The following is a 20,182-nucleotide window of genomic DNA, read 5'->3' as shown; positions in this document are numbered from 1 at the left end:
GGAAACTGGAGCACCAAAATAAAGCTGTGGGAGAACTGGAAAGTGATGGGAGTGTCATCTGTACTTGGTTGTTGTAATCATAGTTTTTCTTGCATTTGACATGCGCAAACACAGAGGTCATTCTACATATGGTCCACCCAAAAAGGGGGACAGAGGGTCTCAGGACCAAGAAGAACTGGACCTTGCAATGCTGGAGTGTATGTTATAAGTGATCTCTTTTTTAAGAGGGGGAATTGTGAGATTATTCTGTTATCATATGTTACCTTATATCTGTAATCAAAGTAGTTGAATTATGATACTGCTGTAGATCATATTATACCCCTTAATATAGAGTGTGTGATCAGTATGTAGTTTTAGTTTGCATTATACTTCTGACTTAAAAGAGTGTGAAAATCATTAGATCTATTGGATTGACCTGTATTACTCGACACTGTTGAATGTGTTACACTGTTTCTTGACATTTCATACTGCTGAATCATGAAGAGAATGTTGGGTGCAGAGGACCTTGTGCCGATAATAGAAGAGACAGACCACATTCCATACCCCCACCTTTACAGAGAGCAGAAAGACAGGGAGCCGAGGTCATAACTTAGGCGCCGTAAGAGAGAAAGAATGTGAATGTTTAGGCTTTTACGACTAGGTGGGGGCTACTAGAGGCTATAAGAAGCTGAGTAACCCGTCACCATTTTGAGACTTGCTGTGACCCTCTGCAGGCAGGTCTCCCCATCATGATGGTTCATATGCTCTTAAGGGTTGAATTGTATGGAAATAAATAATTGTTGATTGAGCATTTATACACCGAGTATTGTCCTTCCTTCAGCCCAAAGATTAAAAGAATTGGGAGATTTTAACACTAATTTCATGTCAACACCAAAACAGTCGGTGGACTTTTTATTTTTAAATGTCTTCACAATGTTAATTATTTCTCTATGAGTTACAGCACCAATAAACATGGAGGACACATTCTGAGTAATATGTTTATTTAGGTCATTATTATTTCTTGACTCTGGAATTTCTTTTGCTAAATTAAAGCCAACATTTACAAAGAAATCATTAAATTCATTTACAATGTCTTTAGTTTTATCAAGCACAATATCTTTATCTTTTTTAAAATAGTCTGGATAATTCTTATTTTTTGAGCCCTTTTTGATTATGCTATTTAATATCCTCCATGTTTCTTGTGTGTTACTTCTATTTTGCTCCAATAATGTGTGGTAATATTCTTTCTTACTTGTTCTTATAATATTTACTAATCTATTTTTATATAACTTGTACTTTATCTCAGCATCTTTCGTCCTCTGTTTTATGAATATCTTATACAGGGAGTGCAGAATTATTAGGCAAATGAGTATTTTGTCCACATCATCCTCTTCATGCATGTTGTCTTACTCCAAGCTGTATAGGCTCGAAAGCCTACTACCAATTAAGCATATTAGGTGATGTGCATCTCTGTAATGAGAAGGGGTGTGGTCTAATGACATCAACACCCTATATCAGGTGTGCATAATTATTAGGCAACTTCCTTTCCTTTGGCCAAATGGGTCAAAAGAAGGACTTGACAGGCTCAGAAAAGTCAAAAATAGTGAGATATCTTGCAGAGGGATGCAGCAGTCTTAAAATTGCAAAGCTTCTGAAGCGTGATCATCGAACAATCTAGCGTTTCATTCAAAATAGTCAACAGGGTCGCAAGAAGCGTGTGGAAAAACCAAGGCGCAAAATAACTGCCCATGAACTGAGAAAAGTCAAGCATGCAGCTGCCAAGATGCCACTTTCCACCAGTTTGGCCATATTTCAGAGCTGCAACATCACTGGAGTGCCCAAAAGCACAAGGTGTGCAATACTCAGAGACATGGCCAAGGTAAGAAAGGCTGAAAGACGACCACCACTGAACAAGACACACAAGCTGAAACATCAAGACTGGGCCAAGAAATATCTCAAGACTGATTTTTCTAAGGTTTTATGGACTGATGAAATGAGAGTGAGTCTTGATGGGCCAGATGGATGGGCCCGTGGCTGGATTGGTAAAGGGCAGAGAGCTCCAGTCCCACTCAGACGCCAGCAAGGTGGAGGTGGAGTACTGGTTTGGGCTGGTATCATCAAAGATGAGCTTGTGGGGCCTTTTCGGGTTGAGGATGGAGTCAAGCTCAACTCCCAGTCCTACTGCCAGTTTCTGGAAGACACCTTCTTCAAGCAGTGGTACAGGAAGAAGTCTGCATCCTTCAAGAAAAACATGATTTTCATGCAGGACAATGCTCCATCACACGCGTCCAAGTACTCCACAGCGTGGCTGGCAAGAAAGGGTATAAAAGAAGAAAAACTAATGACATGGCCTCCTTGTTCACCTGATCTGAACCCCATTGAGAACCTGTGGTCCATCATCAAATGTGAGATTTACAAGGAGGGAAAACAGTACACCTCTCTGAACAGTGTCTGGGAGGCTGTGGTTGCTGCTGCACGCAATGTTGATGGTGAACAGATCAAAACACTGACAGAATCCATGGATGGCAGGCTTTTGAGTGTCCTTGCAAAGAAAGGTGGCTATATTGGTCGCTGATTTGTTTTTGTTTTGTTTTTGAATGTCAGAAATGTATATTTGTGAATGTGGAGATGTTATATTGGTTTCACTGGTAAAAAATAAATAATTGAAATGGGTATATACTTGTTTTTGTTAAGTTGCCTAATAATTATGCACAGTAATAGTCACCTGCACACACAGATATCCCCCTAAAATAGCTAAAACTAAACACAAACTAAAAACTACTTCCAAAAACATTCAGCTTTGCTATTAATGAGTTTTTTGGGTTCATTGAGAACACGGTTGTTGTTCAATAATAAAATTATTCCTCAAAAATACAACTTGCCTAATAATTCTGCACTCCCTGTATAGATTATTTTTCTTTTTACATGCATCTTCTACCCCCTTTGTGATCCATGGCTTATTTGATCTGTGATGCTTTCTAGTGATTTTCATTAAAGGACAATGTTTTTCATATAGTAAAATTACAGTTGATAGGAATGCATCATATGCACTACTTGAATCTTCATTTGCAAAAACCTCATACCAATTGTGTTCCTTTAAGTCCACCTGGAGGGCAGCAATGGCTCTTGTTGTTCTATGTCGTATCATATCAAATGTTTGATTCTTTTTTTTAGTTTTAATCCCAAAATAATTTTGAAAAATTGCAAAAACCGGAAGATGATCGCTTATATCAGTTATAAGAAGTCCACCTACTATTTCATGGTCAATTTTATTTGTGAATATATAATCTATCAATGTAGCTGTATCAATTGTTATTCTACTTGGTTTTATAATTACAGGGAAAAGGGAGTTACTATACATTGTACTGATGAAATCTGTTGTTTTCTGATGTCCGTTTGGGTTTAGCAAATCTATATTAAAATCACCACAAATTATTTGCACTTTTTTATCATTTAGGTTGCTAAACATAGCAAGTTTTTCATTGAATGTGTCAAGGCATGATCCTGGTGTCCTATAGATGCAACTTATAATTATATTGCTAGCTTTTTCAACATGGATTTCAATAGTAACACATTCCATTACGTCATCTATGATGCTTGACACACATTCAATCAGATTACATTTCAAAACTTTATCTACATATAAAGCAACACCGCCTCCTTTTTTATTCATCCTGTTCATTGTAAATAATTCGTATCCTTCCAGTCCCATTTCACTAACTTTCTCATTATCGAGCCATGTTTCTGATATTGCAATTATATTGAACTTTTTTAACTTACTTTATTTTAGAAAAATTTTTATACAGGCTTCTACTATTGAAATGTATGACCGACAATGCATTTGCCATTTTAATATTCATATTAAATTGGTCATCTGTATAGTACTCACAAGTACTATTAATGTTATTGTAGAAGTGATTATCTGGGTCAGTGTTACTTTCAGGGTCATGCATGTTGTGCTCTGCATAGTTAAACGTTTTGAAGTTCATCTTCTCAGCGTGTGTGGCAAAATAACCTCCTTGACAGTCCTTCTCATAATCAAAGTCATCCTCTTCAATATCTCTGAATGGAAACCTATAATCTGTGTCCAAACTTGTCATTTATGTGTTTTTGTTGTTGTTTTTTGATCCATAAGGCCAGAAACACTTTCCATACCCATTGTTCATTATCCAATCGTCACTTTTCCAATAGATTCCATAGCAGATTCCCGATTATTTATATTGCTCTAAGTCTTTGAGTTCTCTTATCATCACAACTTTCGCTTCTTCTGGATTGCCATTTAGTCTTATCATTACTTTGCAGTTCCTCGTCCATGTCGCTTGTATCTTATTTTATTTTCTCAGGCTGCGTGCCTGTCTTGCAATTTCTGCAGTCTTTTTCATTAAATGTTCATTTAAATACACACCGGTCCCTTTTAGCTTCTTTCCCTGTTTCAGTAACTCAATCTTTGTTTTGCGACTCACAAACCGAAGAATAATTGCTGGCTTTGTTTTACTGTCTTTTCTGGGGAGCATGTGGCATGCTGCGATATGATGGCTCTGAATACTTACATTCTTCGTTTGAAGGAATTTTATCACTTGCTGTTCAAGCGTTTGCAGCTCCTCTACCGGGGCATCTTCACCGTCTTTACCTCTGCCAGCTGTTACTCTGGCGTAGGTTCAGTGTTGCGTCTCCAGTTCACTTATGACTAAGTCATCCATGCTTGTGTACTGTTCAAGGTCCTCGAGTCGCCGTTCCAAGTCGTCTATTTTCTTGTCCTTCTCCTTTATCAAGTTTTTTAGTTGTTTTATTTCATCCATTAGGTCATGTAGCATACCTTGTTGTTTAGCCACTTTGCTCAGTTCATCAGACATGAAATTAAGCGATTTCCTAATCTCCTCCAACTCCTCTTCAACTCCTGGGTTTGCTTTTTTAGGCAGCATTTTGAAAATGGTGAGATTGGTATTACCTTGTGATGGCCCGTTGAAGTCACTGTCGATTTACTTGTTGGTGCCTTGCTAGAGGAGCCTGGGCCCAGTGGTTGCTGGTGGATCCTGGGCCTGGTGGAGCAGGAGGATCCTGGGCCTAGTGGCTGCTGGAGGATCCTGGGCCTAGTGGCTGCTGGAGGATCCTGGGCCTAGTGGCTGCTGGAGGATCCTGGGCCTAGTGGCTGCTGGTGGATCCTGGGCCTGGTGGAGCAGGCAACATCTTGAATAGACAGATTGTTAAGAGACAAGCAGCTAGAGAGAGCAGAAGAACGGATATCAAGATTTATATTCTTGATATTCCAGAAAGACATTAAAGGAGAGAAGGAGATGATCAGAGATTGGCAGCTCATCAGCTGTGCAATTGGAGGGGGTAAGTCCAGAACAGCAGACTAGGTCCAAAGTATGGCCCTTAGTGTGAGTAGGGAAGTTCATGTGTTGTTTAAGGCTGAAGCTATCACGGCAGGATAAAAGGTCTTTGGTAAGAGGATGATCGCAGTTATCCACATGGACATTGAAGTCACTCAGCAGTATTATATTAGGGGGAAACAGTAGCTAGGTTAGTCAGCAGATCAGCAAAGTCACTTATAAAAACAGAATTACATTTTGGGGGATGGTCAATGACAGCTATGACAGTTGGAGCAGGTCCTGAAAGTTGACAAACAACAGATTCAAAGGAGCTGTAGGTAGGGACAGACAGCGGCGAGACTTTCCAGTCCTCGCGATAAATTACCGCGAGGCCACCACCATGGCCGGACACACGAGGTTGGCAGGTGTAAACAAACCCCGGGGGGGGGGGTGGAGTCGTTAAGTTGTGAAAAGTCATTGGGCTGTTGCCATGTCTCAGTCAAGCAGAAAAAGTCAAACTTACCGTCTGTTAGGAGATCCTGGATGAGATGTCCTTTGTTCGTAAGTGAACAAATATTAAGCAGGCCGAGCTTTGAGCTTCTCAAATTGTTGTTTAGGGTTTGAGAACCCAGTGGCTGCGCCCCTTCATCACCACTCCCATTGTACTGGGCCAACATATCTTTAAGGTTTTTAATCCTCATGTGGGCCAATATGACCCTGTAATTTTGAAGTGAATATACATCAGACAGATCTTTCAAAATTTAGTTTGTTGTCTCTGTAAAGAAAGAGTGAGAATAAGTGGTGAAAGCGGGCACAAGTCAAGCTGGCCTTTCAATCCAGGCCTCCTCCAATGTGTGCTGTTCCATCCCATTTGTCCATGGAACTGAATTTGTGTTGCTGGAGTCCAGTTTTTATTTCTCTGAGAAACCTCCGGGGGAGTATCCCCTTTTCCTGAGGCTGCGAACCAGAATCGTGATGGACTCCTGGAGAGCTCCGTGTTTTGGAAGGGATTCTGTGGAACCTGATTGAGATTCGACAATGCCTTTGTTTTGTGTTTCCTTTTTTGTTGTTCTTGCTGTTCTGTCTGAAGATCACCTGCTCGGGATGCAACTTATTAAGAACCGCAACTGGCAGATGCACATAAACAGTTTTGGTCAAGTTACTTGAAAATAGTAATTAGTTATTAATTACTTCTTCAAGAAAGTAAACCAGTTACTTTACTGATTACTTATTTTCAAAAGTAATTAGTTACTTAGTTAGTTACTTTTTAAAAACATGTCACACAACCGGAATACGTAATAAAGCAATAGACCTTTCAGCACAATTCTATTTTTTTCTGTTTAATCATATAAAATGTAATCAAATGAAAAAGTCTGTGGGGGGATCCGGGGGTTTCTCTGTGAAAAAATCAACTACAGCAAGAAATAAAGACAATATAGAAAATTTAAAAAAAAAGAAAAAAAGAAAAAAAAAGAGGTAAAGCAGACATTCCCTTGGTGCTCGCTCAGATTTGAAGTTTAATTTTGTAGAAAGAAGTTTTCTTCCCATGCAGAGTGTACAGCGGATGCAAATGTTTTTGTCACTTTTTACAGAAGCAAACTCAAAGTAATGTCAGTACTTCTAAGCTTGAACCGCTACATGGTCGGACTCTCTCCTGCACTCCATGTTATCCATTGTTGATTTACACAAGTCTGTTACCACGGACATCGCACACTCGTACGTCATTGTCACAAACTAAATCACGGTTATCGCAGTGTGCTTATGGGAAAGTAACATCAATCTAATTACTTTTTAATAATCCCTTACATTACTCATTACTGGAAAAAAGTAAAGGGATTACTTGTATCACATTACTCCCCATCTCTGCACATAAGTATGTCATTGTTTTAGTCCGAGTTATTCATACATGCCTAAGAAATGCTCCAGCTCCTCATATAAGTGAGGTAATACAGTTGCAGGTGGATGCCAGTAAGGTGGGTGCTAGAGCTGCTCTTCTGCCTAGCAACACCCTTCATGTTTTAATTCAGCGGTCCCCAACCTTTTTTGCGCCACGGACCGGTTTATGCCCGACAATATTTTCATGGACCGGCAATAAGGTGTCGCGGATAAATACAACAAAATAAAACTAGTGCCGGTACCGAAAAAAAGAAGATTTATTCATAACACACGTGAAAAGACCCAAGAAAACCGAGTTGACGATAAAAACGATAACAAAATAACGCTGAAAACCGATAAAAACCCTGAAAACCATACATTTCACACCTGAGCCTCAACTCTCGCGGCCCGGTACCAAACGACTCACGGACCGGTACCGGTCCGAGGCCCGGGGGTTGGGGACCGCTGTTTTAATTAACCGATGTGCACGTAATAAAAATGGTATTTACTGTTTTAAAATTGATTTCATGAAAGTATTTAACTTCATTTGGCATAACGGACTTTATTGCAGAATTCATTAGTGTATTTATTGACATAAATGAACATGCTGTTTAGGGTCCTTGGCCACATGTTTCAGCACATTAATCATGAGTGAGCTCATATCATAAATACATGTATCATAATAAATATCTAATAATATCATAACAGCAGCAGATATTCAGTATATCAGTACAGACTTCAGTCCTTCATGCGTTCAGTGCTGTTAACTGCTTTTTCTGTTATTTTCTGGATTTGTTAATAAGGATGAACACATCTGTATGTGTGTTTAAACATGCCCCACTGCAGCACATTAGTAAGACAGAACAATGATTTTAGTGATTTTAGAGAATATCAGTAGTTACACACTACAGTGGGATAGCCCACCACTGACGGTAAGAAAATGCACATTATTAAGTAAAACAGGCACATTCGAAACAGAAATAACTTTTTGTAACAGCCGCATTAAACTTGGAGCTGATTTAGAAACATCACCTCGGAGCACTGTATGTTACTGTAATGTTTTACACTGAATGACAAACTTTAGTGTCGTGTATAGTTTAGTGTTCAGTGGTGAAAGCAGGATTGGGATTTGTAAATGTGTAAGTTACTGACTTTGTGGAGCTCAGAGTACATGAGTGCGTTTCAAACACGTGGCTGTTACAGTGTATGTGGGTGGGGACAATCAGCCGATATTTAGCCGAAGCTGACATTGAGGATTGTCACAACCAGTCATGGACTGTCTCTGGATCCTGAGCTGCACTCTGTGTGTCCTCCTGAGCTGGATGAATGTGGATCAAGCGGTGGCTGAACCGTGAGTTTGTTTCAGCGTGTTTTTGTCTGTGTGAGTTGTTCACTGCAGTAACTGCTGTATGTGCGATGCTGTATGCAGCCAGTACCTGGTGGCCATTCCTGCAGTTATTGAAGCTGGAGCTGAGGCCAAATTCTGTGCAACTCTCCGACAGCCCAGTGGGACTCTGGTCATGACTGTCACTTTGAAGTCCCGAGAGAAGAACACGACCTTATTCACACATACCTCAAATGAAGAATTTCAAACCTGTGTTCAGTTTAAGGTCGGCAACCAGCACTTTCACACACAAAGTGTGTTTGTTAGTTTTTATTGTAAGGCTTATTGGCTTTAACGACTATCTACAATATCCCACTGTTTCAGGCTCCTTTGGTACAAAAGGAGGTGCAAATTTTTCAGGTGGAGGTACGAGGAGACACATTTTACTCCAAACAAGTCAGAAAAGTGATGATCCAAGCGTATGATCCCTTCACATTCATTCAAACAGACAAACCCATCTACCTCCCTGGACAAAAAGGTGACAATGTGTTGTTAAGTTGCATATAACATGTAGTTCATCCCCTATCAAATCATCACGAGCCAGCTGCTCCACCATCTCCAATTTGTATAAAGTTTTATGGTCCAAAATTTGGACACACATACAGTGATTGATGTGAAATGTTTGCTTCATATAGCAAATGTTTTTCAAGATATTTAATACCGTCCATCGACCGAGATGTTTGTTCGCACTTTGAATCCCGACTCCATCTTTGAACATAACTACCGTATTTTCCGGATTATAAGGCGCACTTAAAATCCTTTATTTTTGTCAAAAATCAACAGTGCGCCTTATGTATGAATTCTGGTTGTGTTACTGACCTCGAACAGATGGTACACAGCACTCAAAAATCTGTCAAAAAATGTTTTAGTACGACTTTGGTAAGGTACGAAGCCGCACCACTTGATGGATTGTCGGAGCATTACGGCTACAAGAGTCAGAAGCCTCACGGACTCGGTGTAATCTGGGTCCTAAACGCCATCTGCTTCAGGTCCTAAAGTCAAACGAACACTGCGGCATCACTGAGAGTTAAAAACTGTCTAAATTCTTTCCTCTTAATAAAATGATCAGTGTTGCTGCTTTACCAGGTGTAACAATTAAGTTTAACATCCAGGCATCCATGAAAATACAATTTATTAAATTTAACAGAGTTAGAAGTTAGCAGGAAGTTAGCTCGCTGGTTTTGCTAGCTACCTAAACATGATATAGCATGTTCTGACTGAAAGATTTCTGGATAAAAATAAAATGTACAGCTCTGCTATCACTTCCAAAAATAAATGAAGACAGAAAACTAAACAGCAGTGATGTGTGTAGGGTTACTGAAGTTGGGCTAGCTGGTATATAATGATGTGCTACATGATCGCTAGCGACACAGCTATGTTAGCATAACATAAACACAGTGAAGCTGGAGGATGAACGCTAACTTTTTTCCACTCGATAAAAGTTCCCAATGGTTTTTGAAGAATGCAATCGCATGGAAAGATGCTTTAAATGGACCAAACCTCAGTCAGGAGAACAACCGAGATAATCCATCCACAATACCAGGTTAGTCATTATTATACGATAAGATAACCTTTATTAGTCCCACACGTCAGAAATTTGTTTCGTTACAGCAGAAAGTGGACAGTGCAAAGTTACATAGCAAAAATTATAAGGCGTTTAATGCGCCCTATAATCCAGTACACCTTATGTATGAAAACAGACCCGTTTCAGACCCGTTCATCGTCAGTGCGCCTTATGGTCCGAAAAATATGGTATTTTAAAAATCTATAAAAGGAAAAAAAAAAATCCCACAAGTTTCATATTTGAGCTCACACTAATGAAGAACTTCACGTTGCAAAAGACAGCTACTGACAACGAATGGTATGCAGTTATTTCACAGTGATGAGAAATAAAACATGCAGAATACTCAGAATGCACAACTTTCCCCAAAGGCCATATTATATTTTCCATTTTGAGACCTGTTGCTGTGATGGAGAATTAGACAGTAATTCAGCTTAACTTTGTAATCGGGGACGGATAGCACAAAATAAATCATGTCTGAGTAATGCCACTTAGTTTATTTCAGAGTCAAATTCTTTTTATGTGAAAGTTTAATGGTTTTATTTTTAATAGTTCACAATTAAATAAATATGTTTAAACATGGCTTTGGAATTTGAAGTAAAAAAAATCATGAGGGAAGAATATGGAGGGCCTCGGGTGCCAAAATGTATTAAGCACATAATTAAATAATAAATTAAATGTGTCATTAATTAAAATATAGATTAGCAATATCAGTTAAATTTCAATAAATTAGATATATATGTCTCATACATGTCAGTCCATTATCTGAGATCTGTCTTGGCTTGCTGTGTAGGGTGACCAATCAGATCTGTGTTTGATAAGTTGCAGTGACTTTGTTTTAAAGTATAAAGAGAGAAACAGAGGTAACCTCTCCATTTTTCTCAAAGTGAATTTCAGAGTCGTTACGATGGATAATAAAATGCGACCTGCCAATCAGCTGGTGAGTTTTTGAACAGTATTATTAATAATGCTGTTTGGAATTTGGATGCAGTGATTTACACAACAGTTTCTTAACTCCACCTGTCTTTCTTCCCTTTTCTTTCAGTATGATGTCATTGAACTTCAGGTAAGAGGGCGTCTCCAGAAAAGGCTTTTACTTCTCTTGTAAATGCATCAACACAACACTGAACACATGCAGTCAGACAGACTTGAAGGTTTCCTGCTCACTGCTTGCATACACACTGCTTCTGCAGTATTACTCCAAGTTACTGACAGTGCAAGGTTTAAAAATTGGACAAACTGGGTTGCATGTATGTAATACACACCGTGCAGGGGCCTGTTCTGTCACTGCCCCACATGTAAAAATAAAATGACAGTGATTAAATCAAAATAATAATTTTGATTTAATTACTCCACAAACACAGCCAGAGCTTCCCTGTCATTACAGCTTAGGTTTCTTTATATCTCTTAATTTTTTAAACATTTATAAACAAGTGCTTCACATCTAGAAGGGGACAAAGCTGGTTACAAATGAAGACAGGGCATTTTTAAGTCCCTCTAAATTTATATTGTCCAGTTTTAGCTCTAATGTTGTTGAAAAAGAAAATATAGAATCTAGTTGGTACTGTATTTACACCTGTGTATTAGCTGTCACTGTCATTTGATTTAACAGGATCCAAATAGTAACAGGATTGGACAGTGGCTAAATGAAACATCCAACAGCAGAATACTGCAGCTTTCTTACTCCTTGGACACTGAGGCCCGTGAGGGACCGTACCAGATCATTGTGTCAATGGGTGAGAGGAACATATCTCACAATTTTAAAGTGGAGAAGTATGGTAAGTCAGTCTTATTTATTTTTAAATTCTTTGTTGTAATGGAGTGCAAATGCTGACATTCATATTTTCCCCCAGTTTTACCCAAATTTGATGTGACAGTAAATATATCTGAAGAAGTGAGTATTGGGCAGGAAGACATTGAAGCTGAAGTGTGTGCAAAGTAAGGAAAAGTTCTTTCAGGACAAATTATGTGTTGTTGAAAATCTGGAGTTTGGAGAGCAAATGACTCACAATGTTTATGTATTTTTCTTTAAATAGGTACACGTATGGACAGCCTGTACCAGGACGTGTTACAGTCAATGTGTGCAGACCTATTGATAGGTACTTTTTCCATGATGTTTTGGTGCACATCGTGGATGATTTGGCCCTATTGCAGATAAGTGCACCCTGCCACACAGAGACAAAGCAGGTACAGTTATGGCTTTATTTCTCTCTAACCTTTTTTCCCTGATACTTTGGGTACATTTAGGCCCCTGCATTAGCATTACAGCATACAGGTTGCCTGCTCTACCCAGTTGAACTGGCCCTGTGTGTCCTCTTCACTGTTTTTCCCTACATTTCATCATCTCGTACTTGTTTCATCCACGGATTTGAATTTTTAGTGATATCTCATCTTTCTTGGATGGACGTGTCAGCTCCAAAGGAGTGAAGTGGTTATTGTTGTGCCTAAAAGGCTGCATAGGTTGTGTTGGTGTTTCTAATATCTGCTAGATGATTAGCATTACTGGTAAGGCTAAGGCAAGTGGTGTGTCTCATTATGTCTGTCACACAAAAGAACTTCAAAATACTCTGATCAGACTGCGACACCTAAACAAGCTGAATGAATATACACACATCCAAAGATTCAGCTCCTGTTTTAAGTTTGAACAATTTAGACTGATTTACTGAGTTACTGCTCAGTGTTGGGAAGGTTAAAATGTATTCCACTACAGATTACAGAATACATGCCTCAAAATGTATTTTGTAATGTATTCAGAATACGTTACTCAATGAGAGCAACGTATTCTGAATACTTTGGATTACTTAATAACTTATCATTCTTTTTACTACTACATGAATGAACTATTTCTGTGAGTTTTATTACTATTACTGAAGGCTACTCGCCATACCAATACCAATTAAAGCTGCAAGCAGCGTTATGAGGGCCCTCGCACCCCCGGCACGTCGAGCCAAGCCCAACTCCTACAACCAGCACGTCCGATCTGATGTCACATTGATTGAATTCATGCATTTAACCACCAGCTAACATTTCATCTCATTCGATCATGATTATAGTCCTCCCACTAGGTGGCGCTCTAACCATTACTGACAAATGGCATAACAAACATTTCCGAGCTCGAGTCTCATCACGCCTGCGACCTTTGAGAGAGATTGGACATTGTGTTTTTGAGTGACAGCAGATTACTGCTTTTTGGCGAGGGATTGAAACTCCACGTGCCGCCATAACCACCCCGTTTCCCTGAACGTAAAAAGCTTCGCAATTTAACATCACAAAGGTCTTTAGATTCCACACACAGGAGATCAGGTTAATCTGATGAAATCCCTTGGAGGAGTTCGTCAAAGTATGAGGCCTGAAAAGAGGCGAAAAAGTGGCTAAAATTACACCTTAATTTTAAAATGGCTGACTTCCTGTTGGATTTGGGATATTGCTCCAAGAGACTTTTTTGTACATCTTGATATCCTCCATAAGTTTACCAGGTTTCAGACTTATAAATAAAACACAGAGCAGGGGCTGATGTTTTGAAATTTTGTAGGGGGCGCTGTGGAGCCATTTTGCACTATTCAAGGAAAATGATCACATAACAACAAAGCCCTCATCACATTGGAGGTGTGCGCCAAATTCCAAGACTTTTTAAAATTTCCAAGCCCCTCAAAAGCCACTTCGTCTTTCATGGTGAACTGCGTTGCCACCAGGGTGCGCCGTTCAGTTTAAAGTCACAATTTTCGCACAGAAGCATCATGAAGGACTGATGGTGATACTCACCGCTTTTGAGGTGGCCACGATGAACCTGTGAAAATCAGTACAACAAAATGAAAGACATGACATTTCCTGGTGCCACTAGGTGGCGCTCTACGTATTCCTGACAATGGGCATATCAATCTGTTCAGGGCGGGTCTGACATCATCCCTGTAAAATCTGGTTCTGGTCAGATTGGATTTCATTGAGTTACACTAATTTGTTTCTTCATGGCGAGACCTCAATGTTCGCCATGCTGCTGGGGTCACACCCTTCAGCGAAAACTCACAGTTTTCTCTGTAACCCAAGACCAACTCCTTAAGGCTTTCCTGGAGAAATTTGAGGCTGCAGATGTCACCCATTACAATACTGTACCCCAAAGTGTAAAACATGACATTTCCTGTTCCCACTAGGTGGCGCTGTACCTGATGTCAAATATGGCAGTTGAAATATGTTCAGGGGTGGAGCCTTATCATATGTGTCCACTTTGGTCAAGGTCGGACAATGTATGACAGAACGAGAGGTAGTAAGATTTTCATGGCGAGTCATCGAAATTCGCTGTGGCGCCACGGCCTCACCGTATCCCGAAAACTCAAAAGCTCCGCAATTTAACATGGCCCAGGTGTGTAGTTGACACTGACCAAATATGAAGCTTGTACGATGAAATTCCAATGAGGAGTTCGCAAAAGTTCGAGGCATGGAAATGGCAAAATTAGAGCCAAAATGTCACCTTCACTTCCAAATGGCGGACTTCCTGTTGGGTTTGCGTCAATGGTCCCACTGACTTTTTTGTTCGTCTTGGCATGATACACATGTGTGCCAAATTTCATACATGTAGCTAAAACGATGTGTTCGTAGGGCTGCATTTAACAAGGCATAGGTGGCGCTCTAGAGCCATTTCCCAGTGCTCATATGTAAAACCATTAAAATACAAAATTTTTCACCAGACCTGACATGTGTGCAAAATTCCAAGAGTTTTCGAGCATGTTAAAGCCCTCAAAAAGACCCTTGTTTTGCCTGAATAATAATAATAATAATAATAATAATAATATTAATTAAAGCTGCAAGCAGCGTTATGAGGGCCCTCGCACCCCGGCACGTCGGGCCACGCCCAACACCTACAACCAGCACATCCGATCTGATGTCACATTGATGGAATTCATGCCTAGAACCACCAGCTAACGATTCATCTCATTCACTCATTATTATAGTCGTCCCACTAGGTGGCGCTCTAACCATTACTGACAAATGGGATAACAAACATTTCCGACCTTGAGTCTCATCACGCCTGCGAACTTTGGGAGAGATTGGACATTGTGTTTTTGAGTGACAGCAGATTACTGCTTTTTGGCGAGGGATTGAAACTCCACGTGCCGCCATGGCCACCCCGTTTCCCTGAACGTAAAAAGCTTCGCAATTTAACATCACAAAGGTCTTTAGATTACACACACAGGAGATCGGGTTAATCTGATGAAATCCCTTGGAGGAGTTCGTCAAAGTATGAGGCCTGAAAAGAGGCGAAAAAGTGGCTAAAATTACACCTTAATTTTAAAATGGCTGACTTCCTGTTGGATTTGGGATATTGCTCCAAGAGACTTTTTTGTACATCTTGATATCCTCCATAAGCTTACCAGGTTTCAGACTTATAAATAAAACACAGAGCAGGGGCTGATGTTTTGAAATTTTGTAGGGGGCGCTGTGGAGCCATTTTGCACTATTCAAGGAAAATGATCACATAACAACAAAGGCCTCATCACATTGGAGGTTTGGGCCAAATTCCAAGACTTTTTAAAATTTCCAAGCCCCTCAAAAGCCACTTCGTCTTTCATGGTGAACCGCGTTGCCACCAGGGTGCGCCGTTCAGTTTAAAGTCACAATTTTCGCACAGAAGCATCATGAAGGACTGATGGTGATACTCACCGCTTTTGAGGTGGCCACGATGAACCTGTGAAAATCAGTACAACAAAATGAAAGACATGACATTTCCTGGTGCCACTAGGTGGCGCTCTACGTATTCCTGACAATGGGCATATCAATCTGTTCAGGGCGGGTCTGACATCATCCCTGTAAAATCTGGTTCTGATCAGATTGGATTTCATTGAGTTACACTAATTTGTTTCTTCATGGCGAGACCTCAATGTTCGCCATGCTGCTGGGGTCACACCCTTCCGCGAAAACTCACAGTTTTCACTGTAACCCAAGACCAACTCCTTAAGGCTTTCCTGGAGAAATTTGAGGCTGCAGATGTCACCCATTACAATACTGTACCCCAAAGTGTAAAACATGACATTTCCTGTTCCCACTAGGTGGCGCTGTACCTGATGTCAAATATGGCAGTTGAAATATGTTCAGGGGTGGAGCCTTATCATATGTGTCCACTTTGGTCAAGGTCGGACAATGTATGACAGAACGAGAGGCAATAAGATTTTCATGGCGAGTCATCAAAATTCGCCGTGGCGCCACGGCCTCACCGTATCCCGAAAACTCAAAAGCTCCGCAATTTAACATGGCCCAGGTGTGTAGTTGACAATGACCAAATATGAAGCTTGTACGATGAAATTCCAATGAGGAGTTCGCAAAAGTTCGAGGCATGGAAATGGCAAAATTAGAGCCAAAATGTCATCTTCACGTCCAAATGGCGGACTTCCTGTTGGGTTTGCGTCAATGGTCCCATTGACTTTTTTGTTCGTCTTGGCATGATACACATGTGTGCCAAATTTCAGACATGTAGCTAAAAGGATGTGTTCGTAGGGCTGCATTTAACAAGCCATAGGTGGCGCTACAGAGCCATTTCCCAGTGCTCATATGTAAAACCATTAAAATACAAAATTTTTCACCAGACCTGGCATGTGTGCAAAATTTCATGACTTTTTGAGCATGTTAAAGCCCTCAAAAAGGCAATTCATTTCAATGAAAAATAATAATAATAATAATAATTAAAGCTGCAAGCAGCGATATGAGGGCCCTCGCACCCCAGACCGTCGAGCCAAGCCCAACACCTAAAACCAGCGCTTCCGATCTGATGTCACATTGATGGAATTCATGCATTTAACCACCAGCTAAAATTTCATCTCATTCAACCATTATTATAGTCGTCCCACTAGGTGGCGCTCTAACCATTACTGACAAATGGCATAACAAACATTTCCGAGCTCGAGTCTCATCACGCCTGCGACCTTTGGGAGAGATTGGACATTGTGTTTTTGAGCGACAGCAGGTTACTGCTTTTTGGCGAGTGATTGAAACTCCACGTGCCGCCATGACCACCCCGTTTCCCTGAACGTAAAAAGCTTCGCAATTTAACATCACAAAGGTCTTTAGATTCCACACACAGGAGATCGCGTAAATCTAATGAAATCCCTTGGAGGAGTTCGTCAAAGTATGAGGCCTGAAAAGAGGGGAAAATGTCGCCAAATTTACACATTAATTTTAAAATGGCTGACTTCCTGTTGGATTTGGGATATTGCTCCAAGAGACTTTTTTGTACATCTTGATATCTCCAATAAGCTTGCCAGGTTTCAAACTCATACATAAAACACAGAGCAGGGGCTGTTGTTTTGAAATTTTGTAGGGGGCGCTGTGGAGCCATTTTGCGCTGTTCAAGGAAAATGAACATATAAAAAGAAATCCCTCATCACATTAGAGGTGTGCGCCAAATTTCAAGACTTTTTAAACTTTTCAAGCCCCTCAAAAGCCACTTCATCTTTCATGGTGAACTGCGCTGCCACCAGGGTGCGCCGTTCAGTTTATAGTCACAATTTTCTCACTGAAGCATCAAGAGGGACTGATGGTGATATTCACCGCTTTTGAGGTGGCCACGATGAACCTGTGAAAATCAGTACAACAAAATGAAAGACATGACATTTCCTGGTGCCACTAGGTGGCGCTCTACGTATTCCTGACAATGGGCATATCAATCTGTTCAGGGCGGGTCTGACATCATCCCTGTAAAATCTGGTACTGATCACATTGGATTTCATTGAGTTACACTAACTTGTTTCTTCATGGCGAGACCTCAATGTTCGCCATGCTGCTGGGGTCACACCCTTCAGCGAAAACTCACAGTTTTCTCTGTAACCCAAGACCAACTCCTTAAGGCTTTCCTGGAGAAATTTGAGGCTGCAGATGTCACCCATTACAATACTGTACCCCAAAGTGTAAAACATGACATTTCCTGTTCCCACTAGGTGGCGCTGTCCCTGGTGTCAAATATGGCAGTTGAAATATGTTCAGGGGTGGAGCCTTATCATATGTGTCCACTTTGGTCAAGGTCGGACAATGTATGACAGAACGAGAGGCAATAAGATTTTCATGGCGAGTCATCGAAATTCGCCGTGGCGCCACGGCCTCACAGTAACCCGAAAACTCAAAAGCTCCGCAATTTAACATGGCCCAGGTGTGTAGTTGACACTGACCAAATATGAAGCTTGTACGATGAAATTCCAATGAGGAGTTCGCAAAAGTTCGAGGCATGGAAATGGCAAAATTAGAGCCAAAATGTCACCTTCACTTCCAAATGGCGGACTTCCTGTTGGGTTTAGGACATGGCCATAATAGACTTTTATGTGCGTCTCCGAACGTTAGATATGTGTTCCGAGTTTTATACATGTAGGTCATACCCATCTCGGGGGCTCGCGTTTCTCATTTTTCTAGGTGGCGCTACTGAGCCAATTTTCCCTGGACATGTCTAGGGACATTAAAATACGTAAATTTTCACCAGACCTGACGCGTGTGCAAAATTTCATGAGTTTTTGAGCATGTTTAGGCCCTCAAAAGGCCGATTCATTTGCCGAAATAATAATAATAATAATAATAATAATAATAATAATAATAATAATAATAATAATAATAATAATAATAATAAGAAACAGAGCAGATACAATAGGGCCTTCGCACTTTTGTGCTCGGGCCCTAATAATAATAATAATAATAATAATAATAATAAACAGAGCAGATACAATAGGGCCTTCGCACTCGAAGTGCTCGGGCCCTAATAATAATAATTAAAGCTGCAAGCAGCGTTATGAGGGCCCTCGCACCCCGGCGTGTCGAGCCACGCCCAACTCCTACAACCAGCACGTCCGATCTGATGTCACATTGATGGAATTCATGCATTTAACCACCAGCTAACATTTCATCTCATTCAATCATGATTATAGTCGTCCCACTAGGTGGCGCTCTAACCATTACCGACAAATGGCATAACAAACATTTCCGAGCTTGAGTCTCATCATGCCTGTGACTTTTGGGAGAGATTGGACTTTGTATTTTTGAGTGACAGCAGATTACTGCTTTTTGGCGAGTGATTGAAACTCCATGTGCCGACATGACCACCCCGTTTCCCTGAACGTAAAAAGCTTCGCAATTTAACATCACAAAGGTCTTTAGATTACACGTGCTTGAGATCGGGTCAATCTGATGAAATTCCTTAGAGGAGTTCGTCAAAGAACGGTGCCTGAAAAGAGGGGAAAATGTTGCCAAAATTACACATTAATTTTAAAATGGCCGACTTCCTGTTGGATTTGGGATATTGCTCCAAGAGACTGTTTTGTACATCTTGAAATCTCTTATAAGCTTACGAGGTTTCAGACTCATAGATAAAACACAGAGCAGGGGCTGTTGTTTTGAAAATTTGTAGGGGGCGCTGTGGAGCCGTTTTGCGCTATTCAAGGAAAAGGATCACATAACAACGAAGCCTTCATCACATTGGAGGTGTGCGCCAAATTTCAAGACTTTTTAAACTTTCCAAGCCCCTCAAAAGCTACGTCATTGTTCATGGTGAACCGCGTTGCCACCAGGGTGCGCCGTTCAGTTTAAAGTCACAATTTTCGCACTGAGGCATCATGAGGGACTGATGGTGATATTCACTGCTTTTGACGTGGCCACGATGAATCTGTGAAAATCAGTACAACAAAGAATAAGACATGACATTTCCTGTTGCCACTAGGTGGCACTCTGCGTACTCCTGACAATGGGCACAACAATCTGTTCAGGGCGGGTCTGACATCATGCGTGTAAAGTCTGGTACTGATCAGACTGGATTTCATGGAGTTATATTAATTTGTTTCTTCATGGCGAGACATCAATGTTCGCCATGCTCCTGGGGTCACACCCTTTTGCGAAAACTCACAGTTTTCACTGTAACCCAAGACCAACTCCTTAAGGCTTTCCTGGAGAAATTTGAGACTGCAGATGTCACCCATAACAATACTGTACCCCAAAGTGTAAAACATGACATTTCCTGTTCCCACTAGGTGGCGCTGTCCCTGATGTCAAATATGGCAGTTGAAATATGTTCAGGGGTGGAGCCTTATCATATGTCTGCTCTTTGGTCCA

General features: G+C 40.6%; 1 protein-coding gene across 2 annotated transcripts; it reads left to right on the top strand.

Moving 5' to 3' along the window:
- Window positions 1–8,040: 8,040 nt before the first annotated feature.
- On the top strand, window positions 8,041–12,355 carry LOC102077451 (alpha-2-macroglobulin). 2 transcript variants are annotated; one of them, XM_019356733.2, is made up of 9 exons: window positions 8,041–8,098; window positions 8,436–8,517; window positions 8,596–8,776; window positions 8,875–9,028; window positions 10,999–11,051; window positions 11,157–11,177; window positions 11,724–11,889; window positions 11,965–12,049; window positions 12,148–12,355. In XM_019356733.2, the coding sequence occupies exons 2-9, from the start codon at window positions 8,438–8,440 to the stop codon at window positions 12,338–12,340; spliced, it is 933 nt and encodes a 310-aa protein (XP_019212278.1). In that variant the 5' UTR covers window positions 8,041–8,098; window positions 8,436–8,437; the 3' UTR covers window positions 12,341–12,355. The 2 variants fall into 2 exon arrangements, with proteins under 2 accessions (XP_019212278.1, XP_025760164.1); XM_025904379.1 differs by having other exon boundaries at window positions 8,062–8,098; window positions 8,370–8,517.
- The last annotated feature ends 7,827 nt before the right edge of the window (window positions 12,356–20,182 follow it).

This window comes from Oreochromis niloticus, unplaced genomic scaffold (assembly GCF_001858045.2).
Source record: "Oreochromis niloticus isolate F11D_XX unplaced genomic scaffold, O_niloticus_UMD_NMBU tig00001339_pilon, whole genome shotgun sequence".
Classification (NCBI taxonomy): domain Eukaryota; kingdom Metazoa; phylum Chordata; class Actinopteri; order Cichliformes; family Cichlidae; genus Oreochromis; species Oreochromis niloticus.
This window is presented reverse-complemented; position numbering and strand designations above follow the sequence as displayed.